General features: G+C 49.8%; 1 protein-coding gene across 7 annotated transcripts in view; it reads right to left on the reverse strand.

Annotated features, from left to right (window-relative positions):
* Window positions 1-15,226, reverse strand: part of TRIM9 (tripartite motif containing 9) — a 75,341-nt gene extending 60,115 nt beyond the window's left edge. For all 7 annotated transcript variants that reach the window (XM_054161652.1, XM_054161647.1, XM_054161651.1 and 4 more), the window contains exon 1: window positions 14,343-15,226. In XM_054161652.1, the coding sequence (XP_054017627.1) occupies window positions 14,343-15,158 (816 nt within the window). In that variant the 5' untranslated portion in view covers window positions 15,159-15,226. The remainder of the gene's footprint in view (window positions 1-14,342) is intronic.
* Window positions 15,227-23,899: the final 8,673 nt, after the last annotated feature.

The following is a 23,899-nucleotide window of genomic DNA, read 5'->3' on the forward strand; positions in this document are numbered from 1 at the left end:
AGGAAAACAAAGCTGGGGAGGGGTTTGGAGCACAAGCCCTATGAGGAGGGGCTGAGGGAACTGGGGTTGCTTAGCCTGGAGAAGAGGAGGCTCAGGGGAGACCTTACTACTCTCTACAACTACCTGAAGGGAGGTTGTAGCCAGGTGGGGGTTGGTCTCTTCCCCCAGGCAACCAGCACCAGAACAAGAGGACACAGTCTCAAGCTGCACCAGGAGAGGTTTAGGCTGGATGTTAGGAAGAAGTTCTTCACAGAAAGAGAGATTGGCCATTGGAATGTGCTGCCCAGGGAGGTGGTGGAGTCACCATCACTGGAGGTGTTTAGGAAGAGAGTGGATGGGGTGCTTGGTGCCATGGTTTAGTTGATTAGATGGTGTTGGATGATGGGTTGGACTCGGATGATCTTGAAGGTCTTTTCCATCCTGGTTAATTCTATTCTATTCTAACAAGGAGTGATGGGTTTAAAGTAAAAGAGAGAGATACAGACTGGAGAGAAGGGAGAAATTTTTTACACTGATGGTGGTGGAACACACTGGCTCAGGTTGCCCAGAGAGGCGGCAGATGCCAGGTCAGGTTGCTTGGGGCTCCTGATCACTCTTTGATTCCATGATTTTACTGCGTATATAGGGTGATAAACCCCACATTTGCATGACCTACTGGAAGACAACTCTGAATAAACCACACTGCATGTTATCCTTCAGACAGCCTTGGTGAGGTTGGAAACCACCAGCCCACACGCTGGGTGAGGAAAACCTCCAGTATCCCACCCTTCCAGTCCCGGCCTCCTGATTAAATATGAGCTCAACTTGCGTAATTTTTTGGCTAGACCTTCCCTCTCATTTGACAGAATGATTACTCTCCACAGTGGGTGAATCACCATCAACAACTCAATAAAACCCCAAGAAGCCCTTGCAGGACTGGGGGATGATAAAGCCCTCAGATATGGGCTGCTGACACACAGACTTTATCAGGTGCTGGGGAGGACGACTGTGGACAGTTCAGTGCCAGGCAGGTGTCACTGCTGGAGCTGGGCAACCATGAAATCCTCCAGTTTTGCAAGAGCACTCAAGTTGATTGTTGGTTTTTTTTGTCAATTCTCATCACATGCACAGAATGAAAATGAGACAAATCACTGTGGTCAACTGCATTCAGTGGTATGACCTACACAGGGCTTCAGCTGTCTCCTGAGACAATAAAGCTCTGTACATTTTCTGTTCCAGATCCATCTGGCATCAAATTGCTCAACTGTCACAGAATCACAGAAAGGTTTGGGTTGGAGGGACCTTTATCTCAGTGTCAACAGTTTCTTCCATAATCTAGTCTAAACCTCTCCTCTTTTAGTTCAAACCCATCACCCCTTGTCCTGTCACAACTGGCCATGGTAAAATGTCTGTCCCTCCCTCACAGATGTCTCTGGGGCCACAGGCTGCTTTGTGAAACCCAGGACCCTTGGACCTGACATGACTCATGACAAGTGTAACAATTCACAGCGTTCCTGAAGGCAGCTCTGCGGCATATGGCAGGAAGGGCTTTTATCCTGTCATACACAGCCTGCTGCAGTCCTGATATAAATTATTCCCCCAACATTCCTCCTTGATACATCACAAGATGAATGGAGAAGCCAAGTGCTGTGTGTTAAGTGCTCCTGCAGAAAGATGATCTGTGCTAATTGTCACAAGTGACCTTGTGCAGTGTTGTCCTCCTGATACTGCCTCTGTAGACTTGTAAACAGTCTCAGGAAGCAAAACAGCCCCATAAAAATGTCCCACTTTTCCCACTCAGCAGAAGCAGCATCACATAATTGCTGGAGGTATTCTCCCTGGTCACACATAGCTCATGTTTGAGGTGAGCTGTGTATCCACAGAATCATTAAGACTGGAAAAGACCTCTAAGATCATGGAGTCCAGCCCAACATCTCCATGACCACTAGACAATGTCCACATGGTGGAGTGCCACATCTACTCATTTTTTAACACCTCCAGGGATGGTGACTCCACCACCTATCTGGGCAGCCTGTTGCAATGCCACACCACTCTTCCAGGAAAGAAACTCTTCCTAATATCTAATATTCCCTTTGTTTCCAGACGTCACAGCAAAGGATCGTGTCAGGGAGGAAGGCACTTTGGTCAATGCATCTATGTTGTTTTACTGAGAAATAGAGTAGGAGCCTGGGATAATAAATCTGATCTCATTACTTCATTTCCAGTGCTTTCCAAGATCCTGAGCACAGCCAGACTCTGCTTCCCAACAGGGGCCACTCTCAGGTGAAAATTGACCATAAAAGTCATAGAACGAGAGGAAATGACCTCAGGTTGCAGCAGGGGAGGTTTAGGTTGGATATAAGGAAAAATTTCTTCCCCCCAAAAGTTGTTAAGCTCTGGAAGAGGCTGCCCAGGAAAAGGGTAGAGTCCCCACGCCTGAAGGGACTGAAAAGCCATGCAAATGTTGCATTGAGGAACATGGTTTAGTGGTGGACTCAGTAGCATTGGGTTAATGGTTGGACTCAACGATCTTAAAGGTCTTTTCCAACCAAACCCATTCTGTGATTCTCTGCAGCTCTTACCCGCCAAGAGATGCATTCCTCCAGGCTTCACACAATGAGGAGACATCTCAGCAGCAGAGCAGCATGGTGACCTTCCTCTGGCATCTACCTGCTGCTCACAGCTCATATCATGTGTCAGGGCAAGAAGCCACATCTGGCACATCTGCTGAAAGCAAATACCTGGGGCATGGCAACACGAGACATATACCTGCTGCACCAGGCAGCTGGTCAACCTGACCTGCTTTAGGTGATCCTGCTCTGGCAGGGGTGTTGGACTCAATGATCTTCAAAGGTCCCTTCCAACCCCTACCACTCTGTGATTCTGTGAATCTGCAGCTTGGGCAGATGTGGGCAAGTCACCTGCCTGCCAGCAAGGAAGGAAGGATCTTCTCTGGAGCTGCTTGTAGTCCCCTCCCTGGAGGTGTTCAAAGCCAGGTTGGATGAGGCCTTCAACAACCTGGTCTAGTGGAAGGTGTCCCTGCCCATGGTAGTGGGATTGGAACCAGATGATCTTTAAGGTCCTTTCCAATCCAAGCCACTCTGTGAATCTTTGAAAGAGCCCAGTGGGACCAAAACCCATCTGCTAAATCATCTGGGGTTGGATTAGATGATCTCCAGAGGTCCCTTTCAACACCTACCATTCTATGAGTCTATGAATCTGACAGCCCAGTGCCACGGTTGGAAATCAATCAAGAGTCAAAGTGGTGCCTGAGTCACAGACAGATCAACCCCTTGGTCATCTGGTTTGTAGCTCCAGCAGCACAGCACCATACACACAGCTGAGATGATCAAATCACCTTCTTGCTCCCTCCATCACCTATCATCAGCAGAACAAAGGAGAAGGAGCAGTGCTCAGCTCACTTCCATCCTGCAGAGCAGCCAGAGGGCAAAACTGAATGCAACACAAACCCACAACTCATTGTGGGTATCTTTTATTTTTTAGCCAATAATAAATTGCTACTGCTGTGCTCTGGGGGAGGTGAGAAATCATCTCAGAGGTGAGAAATTGTGTCCCTGTGCTTGCTCTGATTCACCTAGCTGAGGGCTGATGGTGGCACAGACTTAAGTAAACGCCCTTTCAGATCTTCATTTTCAGGCAATGGAAGGAGAAGGGAAGATGGGATGAAGTACTCCACCTCCACTGCAGCGCTGGGATCAGCTCTGCAGAATCCTTAGCACAGAGAAATAAAGACCTGTTCAAGCAGGGCCAGAGGAGGCCACTGCAGTGATGGGAGGGCTGGAAGCCCTGTGCTGTGAGGCCAGGCTGAGAGAGTTGGGGTTGTTCAGCCTGGAGAAGAGAAGGCTCCAGGGAAACTCAGTGATTAAAGGGGCCAAGAAGAAAGGTGGGGACAGACTTCTGAGCAGGGCCTGTTGAGACAGGCCAAGGGGTGATGGTTTGAATTACAAGAGGGAGATTTGGACTAGAGAGAAGGGAGAAATTTTTGATGCTGATGGTGGAGCGAGCCCATCCCAGATTTCCCAGAGAAGTGGTAGATGCCCCATCTCTGGAACTATTCCAGGTCAGGTTTTTTGGGACTCTGAGCAACCTGCTTGAGTTGCAGATGGCCCTGCTGGCTGCAGGGTTGCTGGGCTAGGTGACCCCTAAAGATCTCTTCCAACCCAAACCACTCTATGATTCTAAGTGTGGCTGTGGGATGGATACAGGACAAACTTGGCCATGTCCAAGATCCGTGGAGCTGAGTGGGTTTTGTGCAACAGCACAACTTGAACCACCACTGCTGCTCCTTCTAGAAAAGCCAACATAGATTAAAGAGGGTGTGAAAAAGAGGCAGCCTGCTGAGCAAACAAAGAGGCACCAACAAAATACATGTTGGGACAATGGCAGAGGCATTTTGTCTGAGGGAAGGAGTGGGTTTGCCATCAAAGTCGAAGCTTGTTTTACACTTCTACCTTGTACCCTGCCAGAGAAAGGGCTCTGTGTTCCCAGCACAGTGGCATCTGTCCATGAGCCAGGGGACAATGCCAGCTCTCCCCCAGCTTGCAGTTAATCCCATGCTGTTTGCACGTCAAGGGCTCTCCCCACTTCACTGTTTCAGCCACCCCAGCTCAAGAAAGAATTTAAGTCATGGCCTTAAATCTTTGTGACTTCCATTTAAGACCAAGAATGTATAGAAGTGCTTTCCCAGGGAGGGAGACTGGTGCTCCCATTATGTCCTTGATGGGATTTCTCCCAGCCCCGACAGCTATGATGCCCTGTGCCTTGTTAGAAGTTCTCAGCATGTCTCCATGTGTAGCAGGCAGTGCTGGGTTATGAATCTACATTACACCATGATGAGGCTGCTGGGCTGAAGATAGAGAGCTGCAAATGAGCTAGGGCAGTTTGAGACAGTCTGAGAGAGGGAATGGCTTTAAGCTGGAAGAGGGCAAATTTAGACTGGATATTAGGAAGAAATTCTTTATAGAGAGGGTGGTGAGACACAGGAAGAGGTTGCCCAGAGAAGCTGTGGATGCCTCCTCCCTGGCCAGGTTGGATGAAGACCTGTTCCAGTGTCTCACCACCCCCATTGTAAAGAATTGCTTTCTAATACCTAGTGTGGACACTAGTTTGGAGAGGGATGCCCTTCTAATAACACCTCAGAGTCAAAACCAGATCTCTGAGTCTGCCCCTACAGCCAGTAAGGTCCTTCCTGAGCAGAATGCCTACCAGCACAACAAAGCCTCCTCAAAGGGATAGAGACCCTAGCAGCCAGGGAGGATACCAGGCCAGGAGCAGCAGTTTTTCCCATTGCCTACAGCTGATGTCTGCAAAGGTTGAGAAGTAAAGAGCAGGGAGGAGGGAAGTGATGCTGGTGTTAAATTAGTGCCACTTGAATCAATGGGCATTGGCTATCTGGGAGGACAGAGGGATTTCATCAGAGAAGACCCCCAGAGCTGCAGGTGGGAAGCAGCTGCAGCTTCACAGCAAAGGCTTAAACAAGTGATGTCATGGATGCATTCTGCAGCCTCCAGCTGAAAGCACAACCATAAGCCATCACTAATTCACACACACTCAACAGCCCTGCTGCAGGGCACCACGAGAAAGGAAGGAATAGACAGTGCTAATCCACAAGTGCCAGCCAGGAGAAAGGGCTAAAAATGAAATTAAATGCAAAGGCCTGACCCTTAACAAAGGCAAAAAGGGAATGCTGGCTGTACAATGTTCCACAGGTTCACACAAATAAATTAACTGGCATTTGCCCAGCTGTTTAGGAATTACATCTCCTCTCCAAGCTGGAAGCAGCAGTCCCAGTGCTGGCATCTCCACATGAGGTATCTGAAGTTGCAAGCACGATCTTCCACTCAAACAGCTCAGTGCTGCTGCATCAGTGGAGCTGAGCTCATTTCCACCAGCCATGGATTTGACCTCCTGATGTCAGGCAACAGCAACCATGGCTCCAGCACAGAACACTTCAGGCAACAACATTCATGCCTTGTGAACATCCAGTCCCCATCCTTTTTTAAATCCATCAAAAAGCCTAATTAATGCTGATGGGAAATCCCTCAGATGATAGATCCCTGCCAGAGGGCTTCCTGCTGACTGTGCTACAGACCTGCCTGGGCACCCCTTCACACCCCTGTGTTTCTGTATTGTGGGGAATTTAGTGGCTAGCCAAATGCCAAAAACATAGCTCAACACACCCCCACACCCCTCTGCTGTTGTTTCTTGCTACAGCTACTGGCTCAAGAAAATTTTAAAGTCGTAGAAATACAGAATCGCTTGGGTTGGAGAGGACCTTCAAGATCATCAAGCCCAACCATTACCTAACTCTGCCAAGGCTGGTGCTAAACCATGGCCCTCAGCACTGCACCTCTGTGGCATTTAAACTCCTCCAGGGATGGGGATTCAACCACCTCCATGGGCAGACTGGTCCGGTGGTTGAAAACCCTTTCACTGCAGAAGTTTCTTCTAATGTCCAAACCAACCCTCCCCTGGTGCAAACTGAGCCCATTTGCTCTCATCCTGTCACTTATTTCTCTGGAGAACAGACTACCCCCCACCTGGCTCCAACATCCCTTCAGGGAGTTGTAGACAGTGAGAAGGTCTCCCCCCAGCCTCTTTTTTTCCAAGCTAAACCACTCCAGTTCCTCCAGAAATCCCTCAGACAATCTATTGTCCAGTAAGACCAAATGAACTTGACCTTATCCTTTGGTGGTAGACATTGTGCTCATCAGAAAAGTCAGCAGTGCTGGGTTAATGATTGGATTTGATTGTCTTAAAGATCTGTTCCAACCAAAATCATTCCAACAACTGATTCTAAGTTGAGCCTCCACTGAGCTTTTTCAGCCAGCTCCAGGTCAGGCTGTCCCCAAAAGATGCATTGAATTCTGAAGGCAAATTGTGAGTTTGTTCAGAACAACAGTATTTTCCTTTGAACAGGAAAGCTGAACACTTTGTCTCACTGTTCTCAGCTCTGGTCTCTTTGACATTGCAAATGGACATACTTCCTTTCTGCATTCATCAGCAAGGTGCCCCTGGGCTCAGTTTCTTTTTATCTATCTATCTATCTATCTATCTATCTATCTATCTATCTATCTACCTAATCTCTCCATCCATCCATCTCTCATTAAAAAGTCTGATCTCTTTTCTTTTTATGACTTCTCAGTAGGACCCTTCTTTAGTAAGCCACCCCTTGAAAGCAGCCTTAGAGCACCAACCCATCCCACTGGCTGTCCTGGTTTGAGCTAGAGCAGAACTGGTTCTGGTCAGTGCTGTGACTTCCCAGCTCAGTCTCTGCTCCCTGAGGCACCTTCTGAAGTTCAGGACAGATTTATACAGCCAGGGGCTGCTTCTAGCAGGGAAAAACTGATGGGGAGAAACTGATGGATAGAGTTCCTGCCAAGGCTCTGCCTGAGACTTGCTCCTCTGCACACCAAGAGCAGTGCCACAGCTTGTGCCCCACCTGGGGGGGCAGGAAGCCAGAGGTGGCACCTGTGGGCAGGAGTGGACAGGACAGGTGACCCTCAACTGCCCAACAAGGGATCCCAGCCCATCTGTCATACTCAGGATCAAGCTGAAGGATCCCTAGGGTCAAGCCTCTTGTTCAATGGCCAGTGTCCCAGGAGGGCTCTGTCCCTTCTGCCTTCAATTCCAGCCCATGAGTTCTTGAACCCAGTTCCAAAATCCAGCTCCTGGATCTGATTCCCATCTGCCACTGAGCCCAGTCTAGGACTTCTGCCACAGTACCACTGGTTACAGTGACCAATTGACATCAGGGGTTGGGTTGGCTTTTAGTTTGTGTCTCTTTGTCTCTATATCATGGGATTGTTCTTCTTTCCATCCCAGCTGGTTTAGTTTCTTTCCCATCCCATCAGTTGCTATTCCTTCTTCCCTTTCTCTTCACTTTGGGAAGCAGAGGGTTCACGGAGAGCGCCTGGCACTCGTCTGGTGGCCAGGCCAGCCCTGACCCTTCACACTTGCACAGTCTTTTCAGGTACAACTTGGATGGTCCATGAGTATTTGAGAAACTTTCATCTAGAGAGCTTTGATATCATCACTACACTCTTCACAGGAACTGGGATTCTGCCAGACCAGCCTTTTCTGGTCCTTCTAGGACGCTACCTGAGCTGGGGTCACCAGAGATTTATACTATGAGCTCTCTTTGGCTTATGGGCTTGCTTTAAATAGATATTGATCCAATTCATCCCAGTAGGACTATCTGAATGAACATGGAATGAGCTGGCTTAGTTATAAGCCAATTTACCAGGTAAAACTCATACCAAACCCACACAGAACCCCTTACCCCAGAAGCAAGCAAAGCAGGGAACAAGGCTGGTGAAAGAGCAGTTTGGAGAGCTGGGGAGTTGTAACAGTTCAACTTCTTCTAATTATGCTTTGATCCAGCTGGGAAAGAGCATGAGCAATTTAAAAGCAGTCTGCTTTAAATGAATATGCATGTGAATCATACAAATTCATCAAGGGATGCAGAAAGATCCCTCAAACATTAGGAAAGAAAATGAAACTGTCTCCAAATTGGATGTGTTGGGGTCTGGAGAAAGCACACTGCAAGGCTCCTTAACAGGATTTTGTGGTCTGAACAGGTTTTGGAAAGTAGAAATGGGATTTTGTGGTCTTGAGCAGGTTCAGGAAAGTGGAATTGGATTAAATAGGAAGAAATGTTTGATTCTCGGGGGGGGTAAAACACTGGCCCATGCTGCCCAGAGAGGTTGTAGACGCCCCATTCCAAGAACCATTGCAGGTCAGGTTGTTAGGACCTCTGAGCAACCTGCTCTAGTTAAACATGTCCCTGCTGACTGCAGGGAGGTTGGACTAGATGACCTTTGAGGGGCCCTTCCAACCCAATGCATTCTGTGATTCTGTGACCTTTAAAGACCCTTTCCCACCCAAACCATTCTATGATTCTAAGTGACACCAAGTTTTTCCCCCTAGAAACTGAACTTTGTTGTATTTAGAATAGTGGGAATAAGCAACATGGAGCATCTGCATAAGCTTCTTGAGAACAACTTCCTGACCAAGATCCAACCTGCACCACTGTCAGCTCCCTGAGTGCATCTTGTGAAAACTGGTAAATAAACAGTGATGTCTTTTTCTCACCCTGGTGTCATTTACTTCACACCAGGTGCAGTGTTTGCTCTGCTTGCTAATTTCCCTGGGTTTTCAGGCTGAGGATGTGGTGACAGGAGTCTCTGAGTGACACATTAACACCTACTGAAATTTCCACAAAAGAGAGAGACAATTAGTCCCTGGGTTGATTCTTCGCCCATCTCATCTATGGTGCTCCTGACTTGTACCAGAGCAAACACAGTAGGAAGTATCAAGCCAGTGGGAACCTTCATTCAGAATGTGGCCCACAGAAGAAAGTAATTCAGATACAACTGTTCAGGGAGAATGGAAAAGGTTTGATATTTACATAGTGCAGGAACCTTCTGAGTGAGGACGGATCCCACCAGACACTAGGCTGCAGTTTGAGATGCATAAGAGCCTTTGGAGAGGCTGCATAGATAGTGCAACACAGCATTGGCCTGTCAGGTTGGTGTATTTCTGGTGTTTCTGATGATGTTGCAGCGATTTACACCTGCCCTGAGATGCTTTCAAGCTCATTTCAATTTGCAAACAACTAAGAGGACATCTCCTGGCATCAAGTGCCACATGGGCTCCAAGAATGCCTCATAAAGCTTGCTGTACTGCATTACTTTTGATTAACATTATACTTGTGGTTGCTCCTTAGAATCACTTAATTGTGTTGGTTGGAAAATGTCTTTAAGATCATCAAGTCCAGCCACTATCTAACTCTACCAAGGCTGACGCTAAACCATGTCCCTCGGTACCACATCTCTGAGGCTTTTAAACACCTCCAGGGATAGGGATTCAACCACTTCCCTGGGCAGCCTGTTCCAGTGTTTGAGAACCCTTTTGGTCAAGAAGTTTCTTGTAGTATCCAACCTAGACCTCTCCTGGTACAACAAGGGTGTTCTTGATCCCCTCATCCAGATCAACTGATGGATGGGATTGCAGGGCTGTTTGAGATAGCAGTGGTCCTGGAGGTCCTTCCTTGTCCATCTGCATATGTAAGTATGTATGTGTCTGTCTATCTACCTATCTACCTGTCTGTCTATGTATGTATGTATCTATCTATCTATCTACCTACCTGTCTATCTATGTATGTATCTATCTATGTATGTATCTATCTACCTACCTATATATGTATCTATCTACCTACCTGTCTATGTATCTATGTATGTACATATGTATCTACCTACCTGTCTATGTATGTATGTATGTATCTATCTACCTACCTACCTACCTACTGGTCTGCCTGTCTATCTATCTACCTACCTATCTATCCACCCATCCATCCATCCATCTCAAAACTCATTAGCAAGCTGCTGAGCCTGCACTCACCACACACATCCTAGCAAAAGCAAGAGGGACTTGAATGCACAAAGAATGAAACGATTCAGCTCCATCTTGTGTCTCAGCTTTTGACATGCCCAGCAGCACTCCAGCTTGTTGGGATAAAATCCAGACAGCTGTAAGATCTGTACAAAACTGGGACGGTTCAGATTAAAAGCCCATTTTCCTCTATGTTTCTCTGAACATTTCCGCCCTCTCTCAACAGCTGCCTTGGAAGGAAGATGGGAAGAGAGAGGATTTCCCATCATCTGTGTCCAGCTTAGAAATCCCAGCTCCCTGAATTACATCTGATTGCTCCTCAGCACAGATTATTTTGAAACCATCCTCTGTGAGAGGAAAAAAACCAAACAACAAACAAAAAGGAAACAAACAAGCAAAACCACCAACAAACCCCAAACCAAAGCAAAACAACAGAATTGGGGCAGTTCCCAAAGAGGTCTGTGAAAAACCCTTTGGTCTTCTTCCCCATGCTGCACTTAACAGTGATTGCCTAGAGCCTGGCAATCAGGTAGCGAGGCATGAACGCTGCTTGCAATTGCAAGAGCTCATCAAGGCACTCTGGGGTCACCATGGGCTGCGGCGTGAAGCGCAGCCTCCTCGGGGCACAAATTAGCAGCACAGATGAGGCCCTGAGAACGTTCTGCACCGAGCGGTGCGGTAGTCATGGAGAAGTCACTGGGTAGCCTTCAGAAGAAATGGCTGAGGAGAGACCTCATCGCCCTCTAAAACTACCTCAAAGGAGGTTGGAGCCAGGTGGGGGTCACACAGAATCACACAGAATTGACCTGGTTGGAAAAGACCTCCAAGATCATTGAATCCAACCATCCACCTAACACCACCATGGCCATTAAACCACGTCCCAGAGTGCCAAAGTCCATGTGTTTCTTGAACGCCTTCATCACCTCCCTGGGCAGCCTGTTCCAATGCCTGACCACTCTTGCAGAAAAGAAATTGCTCCTAATGTCCAACCTAAACCTCCCCCAGCACCATTTCAGGCCATTTCCTCTCATTCTGTCACCTGATACCGGGGAGAAGAGAACAACCCCCACCTCACTCCAACCTCCTTTCAGGGTCAGTCCTTTCTCACATGTAAGAAGTGATAGGACAAGAGGAAACAGGCTCAATTTGTGCTAAGGGGGGTTCAGATTGGATATTAGAGAAAATTTCTTCACAGAAAAGGTTGTCAAGCCTTGGAACAGGCTGCCCAGGGAGTCACCATCCCTGGAGGTATTTAAAAGATGTGTGACTGCAGTGCTGAAGAATGTGGTTTAGTGGCTGTGGCTTAGCAGTAGTGGTGTGTGGTCCATGAGGGACTGATGATCTGAAAGGCCTTTTCCAACCTCAACACTTCATAAATTCACAGATTCATAGAATGATTTGGCTTGGAAGCCACCTTGAAAATCATCTACTTCCAACACCCACCCACCCCTATCCCCCATTATGGGCTGAGACACCTTCCACCGGACCAGATTGCTTAAGGCCTCATCCAACCTGGCCCTGAACACCTCCAAGGAGGGGGCATCCACAATGTCCCTGAGCAACCAGCTCCAGTGTCTCACCACCCCTACTATAAAGAATTTCTTTCTCATAACAGCTCTATGATTCTATGATTCTAAGCTAAGAGCTTAGAATCCTTCCCTACAAGGTGTAAGTTCTTGCTACAATCACTCACCACTGTGAAAAGACAGGCAAAAAGGGACAGTCACCACCCTTTAGGTGAGTTTATCTTGATGCCAAAGGCCCAAGGAGTCAAAAATGACACCCTGATACTTTTACAAGAGGTGTACCATTCAGATCTGCTTCCTAAAACCCTGTTCCAACCAGAATAAAGCCTGAGATCCCAACAGCTTCTCCCCTTGGATTTGTTACAAGGGAGCAATCTGAGATCCCTCCTTCAGTTGCACCCTACTGCTACATTTAACTCAACAGACTCTTTTTCCCTCCCCTCTCCCCCAAAACCAAAACCCTAAACCTCTTCAGAAAACCAAGCTCACTTGAGGCAGGTGCTGCTTCATGTTCTGATTTCCAAAAATCTGTGAGAAATGGCATGAAAATTGTCATTTCAAAGCAGGTTACAGCTCCATGTCTGTTAGATACATCAACAAAGCTCCCCTGTGAAACAGAACCTCTTTGATGTGAGGATGCAGGAGCCCTGGAGCAGGCTGCCCAGAAAGGTTGTGGAGTCTCCTTCTCTGGAGAGATTCCAAACCCACCCGGACACTGTGATCCTGGGCAACCTGTGAGTCCCCCTGTTTTAGCAAGGGGGTTGGACTGGATGATCTCCAGAGATCCCTTCCAACCCCTGCCATGCTACAGAGGAAGGATAAGCCATCCTAATCAAGAACACTGAATCTGAAGTATCTGAGTGCTTGCATATTAAGTCATCCAGATATTCCTGTATGTATTGAAGTGCCTTGGTGCATCTAAATTGAAGCAGGAAGGTGAAGCCAAAAACCTTATCAAATAGGCCTGGTTTCCATTAGATTTCTCTTGGTTTGGAGAACACCACTGAGAGATGGATCCAGCTCTGCTCCTGCTCTGTGTCAGCACAGACCAAATGGATTCATCCTCCACCAAAAGCTGGGCCAGGAAGAGCAGGCTTTGGAGAACAGGCTGCTCTTGCACAGTTGCCACTTACTGGGTTTCATAATGAGCAGGAGGAGCAAGATGTCCACAACCAAGGACACTCATGCCATGATAACAAGCTTGTGAAGTAGAACCTCCATGCACCTGTGAGCAGGCCAGCAGTTACCTGTGCACCTCAGCAGTCCAAGAATACAGGGCACCAAAACTGCTCTGGCACAAAAGCACAGGAAAGCTGGGTATGAGGTGTTCCTGCTCCCAGGAAAAGGGGATCAAGACAAGCCCTTTCCAAAAGCAACAGGCATCACTGTACCCTTCCTTCTTGCAACATAAGGTGGCTACCCTCTTCTCTCAGCCCTCTCCAAGGACATCATTACAAGTGACAGCCTGTCCCTGCATGCAACCACTGACCCAACATAGAGCCACACTCAGCCTGACAAAGCCCAACAGGCATGTTCCTAGAAAGCAACTTGGTCAGAGCCACTTTTGACACAGTGGTCACACACATCCCCAACTCCTTGTCACAGGTCTCCCACTTGCTCCTGACAGCACAGATTTGCTGGAGCGGGAGACAATTATTTCAATGTTCATCCAAGAAGTGATGCTCATCCCCTTGTGCCCTGTCTGCCCATGTCCCAGTCACTTCTGCCCCAGTTCCTTCGGTGAGGGGGTCACTGGTGCAAGGAGGGAGGGAGGTGGGGGAGGGGGATAGAGTCAAGCTGAAGCTAATGATGGCTGCATCCCTGCCTTGAGCATTGGGACCCACTCCTCCAGCCAGGATGTGTGTGGGAGCGAGAACACTCAACAGGAGCTGATCAGTATTCAGTGAAAGGTTCTGCTTCCATCCCTCCTCCTCCCGATGACTCGGTGCGCGGGAGGAGGCAGCCCTTCTTCAGCAGCAGCCCTTCCTCAGCAGCAGCCCACAGCACCCCACTCCTGCATCCCCGTCCTCCCCCGCCGCGGATTTCACGCCTCCCTCCTCACGAAACCAATGCTCCCTGTTGCTTTTCCAGCTCTGCAACGCAGAAGTCCCCAGTCCACCCCATCACCCCCAGACCTTCCACGGGCTCTTGAGGACCAGATGTCATGATTCCAGGACTCACAAAGAGCATCATCAACCCAATGCCAGGCTCCCCATACAAAGGGCAACTCACCTCTCCAGCAAGGGTGCAAAATGCAGGAGAGAAGAGGGAAGAGGAGAGAGGAAAGGGGAGAGGGGAGGAATGGTGATGCTCCCACAATGCTAGCCGGGAGAAGACGGACCATGCAGGACATGATGTGCTGGATGAGTGCCCTTCTAGATCCATCTCCCAACCATAAGGCTTGTCCAGGGTGGCAAGACTCACCTTATGGAGCTTCCACATGGCACCCAGGGCCTTAACTTCATGGCTGGAGTGCTTGCCTTCCTCCAGGCACTGGTAGCAGACAGGGCTCTTGCACTGCACACAGTACATGCTGTGGTTCTCCAGCTCATGGTCAGTGCAGGTGGAGATCTTCCGAGGGCTGAGGCGACGGCTAACCCGACCCTGGGCCGGTGGGACCAGGCGATGCTTGGCCAGCGGTCCCCGAGGCGGGTGACACCGCAGGCGACAGGGATCGCAGTAGAAGACATCGCACTGCTCGCACATGACGGCCGCCTCCTTGGGAGCCTTCTCGCAGAGCTGGCAGCGCAGAGCCGCCGCCCTGCCTTGCTGATAGCGATCGATGACACCTTCCAGCAACCGATTGCGGGGGAAACCCCGCAACCCGCGCTCGTCCAGCACCAGGCTGCGGTGACACTGCGGACAGGTCAGGCAAGCGTTGCGGGGAGGAGGCGGAGGGGCCAGGGAAGCTGGGGGCGGCGGGGCGGCCGGCGGGAAGACGCGGACGCCGTTGGGGGATTTTTGGCAAGGGGTGGTGGGAGCGCTGGCGAAGCCTCCGTAGGAACCGTAGCCGCTGTCCGCTTCGCTGTACAGGCTCATCTTATCCAGGTCCAGGTAGTCATAGTCGGATACCGCCGAGCCCGAGGCGCGGCGGCTCTGCGGCGACTCCGACTCCGGTGTCTGCACCAGGATGTTGCGGGCGCACGCCTGGCACAGGTTGTGCGAGCAAGGCAGGATGATGGGCTCCCGGTAAAAGGAACCGCACACTGGGCATTTTAGCTCTTCTTCCATCTCTTCCATAAGGGAGGAAGGGAGAGCGGCGGCGGCCCGCGGCTACGGCCAAGAGGAGCTACCCGCACCCCTCCGCACCTCGGCGCCGACTGCCGCTCACCCGCCGCCCGCCAGCCGAGCGCGCCGCTCCACCCCGCCCCGCGCCTCCCCATTGGATCAGGGGAGGGGGAATGCGCTTTGCGATTGGCTCCGCTGCCTGCTCGTCCGCCCCCTCGCCCGCCCACCAGCGGCGCTGCGGGAGCCTCGTCTGTTCGTCTCTCCCCTCAGGGCTGCGGTGCCGCGGTAGCGGGGTGCCCCCGGGGCTGCCCTAATTCCTCCCACCTCGCTTCCCGCCCGCCTCGGTTCTCGCCCGCGCCCTGCGGGAGCGCTGCCACCGCCCCCGGCTCCTCGCTTTCCCTGCGGCCAGCCTGCGGCGCAACCCGCAGCCGTTTGCCCCAAAGACGACGGCTTACCCTCGGGCCCGGCTCCCTGCGGTGTCTCAGGGCTGACAGCCTGGCTTCAGGGCCCTCACTGCCGGCAGAACAGCCTGTGGCGTTCGGCTGTGAGCTATTGGTATGTCAAGAGAGCCACGGAAATGGCCAACCCCCGCGCTGGAAGCCCTGTGCCGTGGCGCCAGGCTGAGAGTTGGGCTTGCTCAGCCTGGAGAAGAAAAGGCTCCAGGGAGACCTTCTGGTGGCCTTTCAGTGCTTCGAAGTGCCGAGAAGAAAGCCGGGTACAGACGTTTTTTAGCAGAGCCTGTTGTGACAGGACAAGGGGTGATGGGTTCAAACTAAAGGAGGGAGATCTGGACCAGAGAAAAGGAAGATACTTTTTATCCTTTCCAACCCAAACGAGTCTATGACTTTGTGTATAGTCGGGGAATTGGGTCCCAGCCCTCAGAAGGGCTGCTCAGCCCTCAGCAAAGATATCCTGGGCTCCCTGCAGAAAAGCTGCATGAGTTTGATCACCACAGGATGGTTTGCAGCCTCTCTCCTGTTTGGTTTTCAAAGAGACCTGGTGGGCAAGGCTCTTCTGTGGATAGTGTGGCAGGGTTGAGCCCTGGGAACCTGGCTGCATCGCATCAGCAGCGCTGTGAAGGGCAGTGGAGCAAGAAGGACCCTACATCCAAGAAGAATCATAGATTCATAGAATTGTTTTGGTTACAAGAGACCTCTAAGATCATTCAGTCCAATCATCAGCCCAACACCACCAATAAACCGTGTCCTGAAGCGCCAAGTCCACACGTTTCTTTAACACCTGAAAAAGCAGAAGTCAATGAGCTGCCAAAGCAGTGGGTTTCTAGCATCTAAACCAGTGAACTGAATAAAATCTGGATAGAATAGAATAGAACAGAATAGAATAGAATAGAACAAAATAGAATAGAATAGAGTAGAATTAACCAGGTTGGAAAAGACCTTCGAGATCATCAAGTCCAACCCATCATCCAACACTATCTAATCCACTAAACCATGGCACCAAGTGCCCCATCCAGTCTCTTCTTAAACACCTCCAGTGATGGTGACTCCACCACCTCCCTGGGCAGCCCATTCCAATGGCCAGTCACTCCTTCTGTGAAGAACTTCTTCCTAACATCCAGCCTAAACCTCCCCTGGTGCAACTTGAGACTGTGTCCTCTTGTTCTGGTGCTGGTTGCCTGGGAGAAGAGACCAACCCCCATCTGGCTACAACCTCCCTTCAGGTAGTTGTTGAGAGCAATAAAGTTTCCTCTGAGCTTCCTCTTCTCCAGGCTAAGCAACCCCAGCTCCCTCAGCCTCTCCTCACAGGGCTTGTGCTCCAAACCCCTCACCAGCTTTGTTGCCCTTCTCTGGATATGTTCCAGCAACTCAACATCCTTCCTAAACTGAATGGCCCAGAACTGGACACCATACTGGACACAGAATTGGACAGAGTCTAGTGAGTGATTAAAGCTGTGGGGTGCTCCTCACATATGTATGGGGGGGTGGAGGGGTGGGGGTGGAATTTTGGCAGATGACAAGGTACTTGTGCAATACAAGGGGCTCCTGGAGCTGCTGCAGTGTCCCCTCCAACAGCACAAGGTGACTTTCAGAGCTGTGTGTGCTGGAGGCTAGAAATCTGCTGAGGGTTTGTATCATGAGGCTGTAGCAATAATTATTAGAATAGTCACACGTATCTAATAAATGCAACATGCTCTGCAGTCCGTGGCTTTCTGTTAACTGTATCAGTAAGATGAATGTGTTGATACACAGGCTTGCGCAAGCGTGGGGGGGGGTTCTAAAGCTTGGGACCCTTTCCTGGGATGCTGGAGAACAAGGAGGGATCTTCTGCAGCTGACTTGTCAACTGTGTTTACTCTGAAGGTCGTCTAAGGTCTTTAAAATATCCTGGCAACGTGCAGTGCGGCGTAACGGATCCTTCTCAGCCAGCAGAAACAGGAGATTAGGTGGAATGTCTCTGCATGATCTCTCATTTCCCTCTCTCTGTGCAGCTCTTTGGGGCTGCCCAGCAGTGCAGCTGCTCTGTGCCTCTCCTGACAGTGCTTTTGGGAGAGGAGCCATGACTTGCGAAGTGTGATGCAGGAGCCTGGGGGCAAAGAGTCCAGCCTGGGGCTTGAAAATGGAGTTCACAGGGGCTGCAGTCTCTGTGAAGCTACCATGGAAGCAGTGAAGGGCTGAACAAGGTTGATCTGATCTGATGTGAGGTGTGGGGCCCTTCCCAAAGGAGAAGATGAGCCCTTGCCACCATTCACCAAGGGTGTGGGCTCTTTAGCCTGGAGAAGACCAGTCTGAGAAGATATTCTCAGTGCTGACCAGGAGCTAAAGGGTGGGGGGCAAGAGAATGGGGCCAGAAATTTGCAGCAGTGGTGCCCAGTGACAGAACAAGGGGCAATGGGCACAAACTGGAACCCAGGAGGTTCCATCTGAACAGGAGGAAAAAACTCTTTGCTGTGAGGGTGCTCTGTACAACTTCCTGCAAGGGCAGTTGGAGTGATGTGGGGACCAGTCTCTTCTTCCCAATAGCAAGTGATAGGACAAAAAGAAATTACCTCAAGTTGCACTTGACAAAGTTTAGATGGACATGAGGAAGAGTTTCTTCCCTGAAAAGGTTCTCAAACATTGGAACAGACTTCTCAGGGAGTTGTTTGAATCCCTGTCCCTGGAGGAATTTGAAAGCCATTGTAAATGTAGTGCTGAGGGACATGGTTTAGTGGTGGACTTGGCAGTGCTGGATTAATGGTTGGATCTGATGCTCTTAAAGGTCTTTTCTAACCCAAACAAGTCCATGATTGCATGATTCTATATCAGCTGCTGTCACCCTGCCTTCCCCTGGACTTTCTCATTTGCTCCCTTTTGGTGTCAGCTCAGAGCTGGTTTTTCTTTCCCTACTCCCATTCCTCTAGCTGCCCTCTTGCCTCGTGTTTCCTGTGGCCATTTTTCCTTCAGGCAGGAAACCAATGATGCTGTTTCTGCTGTGGTGATATCCTGATGGTGTAAATTGGCAGAATGAGGAAAAAGCCCTACAAAGAGGAATGCTTCCAGTGTGTTTGGAAGCAACCTGTGGTGACAATCATTTAGCAAGAGGCCAGAGTGCCCATGCACTCCTGTGTATAATTTACTGCTGTCAGACTGGTTGCTGCCCTGAGATCTGTGCAGCTACTAACTTGTAATAATGACCTGACCCAGCTTCGACACTCACCTGGCTCATGCTGCTGTGATCATAGAATCATAGAATGGAAGGGACATTCAAGATTATCTAATTCCAATCCCCCCTGCCATGGGCAGGGACACTTACCAATAGACTAGATTGCTCAAAAACCTCATCCATCCTGATCGTAAGCACTGCCAGGGAAGAAGCATCCAGAACTTCTCTGGACAGCCCCTTCCAGTGTCTCACCACTCTCATAGTAAAGAACTAAGTGATCAATGATTACAAGTTAATGATCAAGAGGGCATCTTCCCTTGTTTTTCTCATGTGCTCCATGCCAGAAGCCTCAGCTTTAGAAGCAGGCCTGGCTCCCACTGCACCTCTATTTCTGTTGCCACCAGCTTCTGCTCTGGGGTGCACAAAAGACACCCCTGGGCTGAGAACTCAAAGTCACTGGGACTCTGCAAATGTTGCAGTCCCTTGGTCATCCAGATCACCAGAAGGACCTTTATCATGCACATCAACTGTCTGCTCCTGGCTGTTTCCCTCTGTGCCCCACCAGCCTGCATGTATGTTTGCTTTGTCTGCTGTAAATGCAGATGAGAAACCGGGATCAAGCCTGGAGCAAGATGGAGTGGTGGGTGAATACGTTGAACACTTCCAGTCTTGGAGCCTTTACAACCTCTCTGGACAACCTGTTCCAGTGCCTCATCACCTTCATAGAGAAGAATTTTTTCCTGAAGTGTAATCTCAGTTGAGCTTCTTGCATTTTGAAGCCATTACCCCTCATCCTATCACCACATGCCTTCCTTAATTGCCTACATATTTCCTTCTTGTCAATATTATCCTGATGACAACTTGCTTTGGGCAATGTGGTCTCCAAAACCTGTGCTGCTTCATCTTTCTGTGTGTGTTTCTGCAAACACAAGTCTGCTGTGATGTTTGCTGCTGAGATCCACCCTCCACCCTCCCTCAGCGAAGGGATTAGAGGACAGAAGGAAGGTGGGGCTTGGGAAATCAATAGCCTTCATGTCTTAGAGTGGAGCAGTGGGACACAGAGCTGAATGCTTGTCTGTCACTAATTAATCTGCTGGCATCATCTCTGTGACACCAATCGATCTCCATCCACTGGCACAGGGAGGGAGCCTGCCTGGATATCCTGGGTTGCCAGCAGAGTCTGGGGAAGGTGATAGATTGTCTGGCTCACTCAGACTGCAGAGAGGCCTTGGATCTGGGGTGGAATTTCCAGGGTAGAGGTGGACTGGATAGACAACAGGCATGTGGTAGCTGGGAGGGTGAGTTTAGGTTGATTGATGAGGCCCTGAGCTGGGCTAAAGCTAATAAATAAAGGAGAGAAATGAGACAATACAAAGAGCTCTCCTTTAGTCATCATGCTCCTGCAGCACCTTCAAAAGATAAATAACAGAGTAGGCAAGGGCTCAGGGCTCCTCTCCTGAGAAGAGAGGGTTGGGATGCACCCCAGGGCCTTCCCAGAGGTGCCCCCATGATGACAGAGAGCCCTTGGGTGTCTGATGCAAGCAGATGATTTTCCACTACCATGTGGGAAACCTGCTTCAGGCTCTGTAAATGTGTGCTCCTCTCATGCCTGGAGGTTCTACGTGTGGCGCCTCACCAGCTCCGTGGGGCTGCTCCAGTTCTATGTGCAGGAACACACGTGTCACACTCTGTCTGCTGGAAACACCTCAGCACCATCTAGGATTAGAGTTGCCTTTTTATGCCTTTAAGACCTTGGCAGCTCATAATTCATCTCGTGATCAAGCAGTGCATCCTGATCCTCCTTCTCCTCAGTCATTTTGGATGGATGAGCTCCTGGCTGACAGCAGAAATCCTTGTTTAGTAGTCCCTGCATGCATGCATGACCTTGAAATCCGTATCCTTGCTGTCATGCCACTCCCCCAGGTCACTCAGAGTTTCCAACGTACCCTGCTGCTTCTTCCATACTGAGGACACCTCCTGGCTTTGTGTCGTTAGTACATCTGCTGAGGTCACTGGTGCAGAAGTCATAGAATCACAGAATGGTGGGGGTTGGAAAGGACTTCTGGAAATCACTGAGTCCAACCTCCCTGCCAAAGCAGGGTCAGCTAGGACAGGTCACACAGGAACACATCCAGATGGGTCTTGAAAATCTCCAGAGAAGGAGACTCCATGACTTCCCTGGGCAGCCTCTTCCAGGGCTCCAGCACCCTCACAGGAAAGAAGTTTCTCCTCACGTTGAGGTGGACCTTCCTGTGTTCCAGTTTGTATCTGTTGCCTGTTGTCCTATCACAGGACACCACTGAGAAGAGCCTGGCCCCTTCTCTTTCACAGCCACCCTTCAGATATTTATAAACATTAATAAGGTCTCCTCTCAGTCTTCTCATTTCCAGGCTAAACAGCCCCAGGTCTCTTAGCCTTTCCTCACAAGACATGTTCCAGTCCCTTAATTATCCTCACAGCCTCCATTGGACACTGTAGTATATGCTTGTCCCTCTTGAACTGGGGAGCCTAGAAGTGTACAAAATACTCCAGTATGAACTGGCCCAGGTCATGGTTTCACAAGAACAGACCAAATTATGAAGAAATACAAATGCTCTTTCTTCATTTTTCATCTGAAAGCAACATCTAGTTTAGAAATCTCCAGAGGCAGAGATGTTCCAGGTCTGAAACTCGCAGTGCTCTGGCAGTAACCTTTTCCCAGCCCAGTTTTCAGAGCAAGTGGTATAATTTGCTCCAAGCACCATTTCTGGTGCTCTGAAGAAGCTCATAAAGCTGAAACCACCTCCCTTTTGTTTCTGAGGTTTCTTCAAGGAAAAATACCAAATTATTCATAGGATCATAGAATATCAGGTTGGAAAGGACCTCAAGGACCATCTGTTCCAAACTTTCAGCATGGCCTAGATGAGATGATCCAGCACCTTGTCCAGTGAATCTTTCAAGTGTCCAATGTTGAGGACTACACCATGTCCCTGGGGAGATTATTCCAATGGCTGTCTGTCCTTGTTGTGAATGATTGACATTCAATGAAGCCAGGTGGCATCTTTGCCCATTTTATCTCACCAGCACCATCTTGTCTAAACATGAGGGATCTACGAAATACTTGGTGTCTGCAGCCAAACCTTCAAGTTTTTCAAGGTTTGATGCCCACTTCTCAAGAACCAATCTCCTCTTGTCCAGGACAGGTTGATTTCCATTGCTCTGAGTCTGCTGTGGTCTGAGAGCTGTTGCCAGCTCTGCTGCCTCACAGCAGCAAACAGCAACTTCATGGGACAGAGATGAGGCTTCTTGTGGCTAGACGGATTTTGGAAGCTAGAGAAGAGCTACCTGATGCCAAAATACCAAGTTGGAAGGGACCTCAGGGATCATCTGGTCCAAGCTTTCTTAGGAGCAGCATGGACTAGACAAGACGGCCTAGCATGCTTTCCAGTGAATCTGATGATTCCCTTCCAGGAAGTCGTGGATGGCACCTCCATGAAGGTGTTCAAGGCCAGGCTGGACAGGGCCTTGAGCAACCTGGTCCAGTGGGAGGTGTTCCTGCCCATGGCAGGGGGCTTGGAACAAGATGATCTTCAAGGTCCTTTCTAACCCAACACATTTTGTGATTCCATGAAAACACTGGAAGGCAGAACTTTTCCTGTTATATAGGAGACAGGCGAAGCAGTGATTGAGGAGTCCTCAAAGGCATGAGGGCCATCACGGAACTGTGACTCCTGTTTCAGGCAAGCAGAACTCATTGAATTGCAGATTTGCCCAATTTTGAGCTTGGAGCCAAACTGGCATCAGAAGGAGACTTTCCACCAAGCTCAGTAGGCTCTGAGTCAAGAGCTGCTTGAATCACAGTTGTAGTCAACATCTCGCTGCTTCCCCCTCGCTCCTGCTTTCTCCCCAAACAATGACACCCAGGGCTTGTTTGGCTGATGAGCAACGTCTCTAGACTTATGTACCCAACACATCAAGAAAATTGTTCGTTGCCACCCACACACAGCAGTGTGTGGTTCATAACTGCTTAAAGAGAAATCCATCCAGAGGAATCTGGACAACCTCAAGAAGTGGGGGTTGTGTGAACCTCATGAGGTTCAACAAGACCAGGTGTGAGGTCCTGCACCTGGTTAGAGGAACTGCATTATCAACACAGGCTGGGGATGAAGGGCTGGAGAGCAGCCCTGAGGAGAAGGACTTGGGGGTGCTAGTGGGTGAATAGCTGGGCATGACTTAGCACCATGTGCTCCCAGCCCAGATCCAACCATGTCCTGGCCTGATCCCCAGCAGCATGGGCAGCAGGTGGAGGGAGGGGATTCTGCCCCTCCGTTTTGCTCTGCTGAGACCCCACCTGCAGTGCTGGGGCCAGCTCTGGACCTCTCAGCACAACAGAGACATGGACCTGTTGGAGAAAGCTCAGAGAAGGCCACAACAGTGACGGGAAGGCTGGAAGTCCTCTGCTTTGAGGCCATGATGAGAGAATTCTCAGCCTGGAGAATAGAAGGCTTCAGGGATACCTTCTGGTGTCCTTTCAGTGCTTAAAGGAGCTGATCAGAAAGCTGGGGACAGACTTTTGAGCAGGGCCTCTTGTGACAGGACAAGGGGTGATGGAGTTAATCTAAAAGAGAGAGATTCAGACTGGAGAGAAGGAAGAAATCTTTTTGCTGTGGGGGATGGTGAGACATTCTCCTAGGTTGCTCCGAGAGGTGGTAGATGCCCCATCCCTGGAACCATTCCCAGGTCAGGTTGGTTTGGGCTCTGAGCAATCTGCTGTAGTTGCAGATGTCCTTGCTGACTGCAGGGGGTTTGGACTAGATGACCTTCAAAGGTCCCCTCCAACCCAAACCATTTTGTGATCCTGTGAACCTGTGGAGGTGGCTGAAAATGCTGCTTGCTCTGGGCAGCCAAGTCTCTTTGGTGGAAAGGCGAGCTCCTGAGAAACCCTAATGAGAACATAGCAGTGTAACCATTTTAAATATTTCATGAAATTTTTCCCCCTGCCAGACTTTAATCCTGATCTCTGAGCACACACTTCCCTTGTTAAACCAACAGTTAAGTGGTGGCAAAACAGAAAACCACAAATGTTCTTCTCTGGGCACTTTGCATCAGTGATGCTAGCAGTGCTCGTGGGTGTTGGTGGGTGGCTGAGCCCTAGGGTGGGCAAGTCTCTTT

Source organism: Dryobates pubescens, chromosome 5, assembly GCF_014839835.1.
Source record: "Dryobates pubescens isolate bDryPub1 chromosome 5, bDryPub1.pri, whole genome shotgun sequence".
In the NCBI taxonomy this organism is placed as follows: Eukaryota; Metazoa; Chordata; class Aves; order Piciformes; family Picidae; genus Dryobates; species Dryobates pubescens.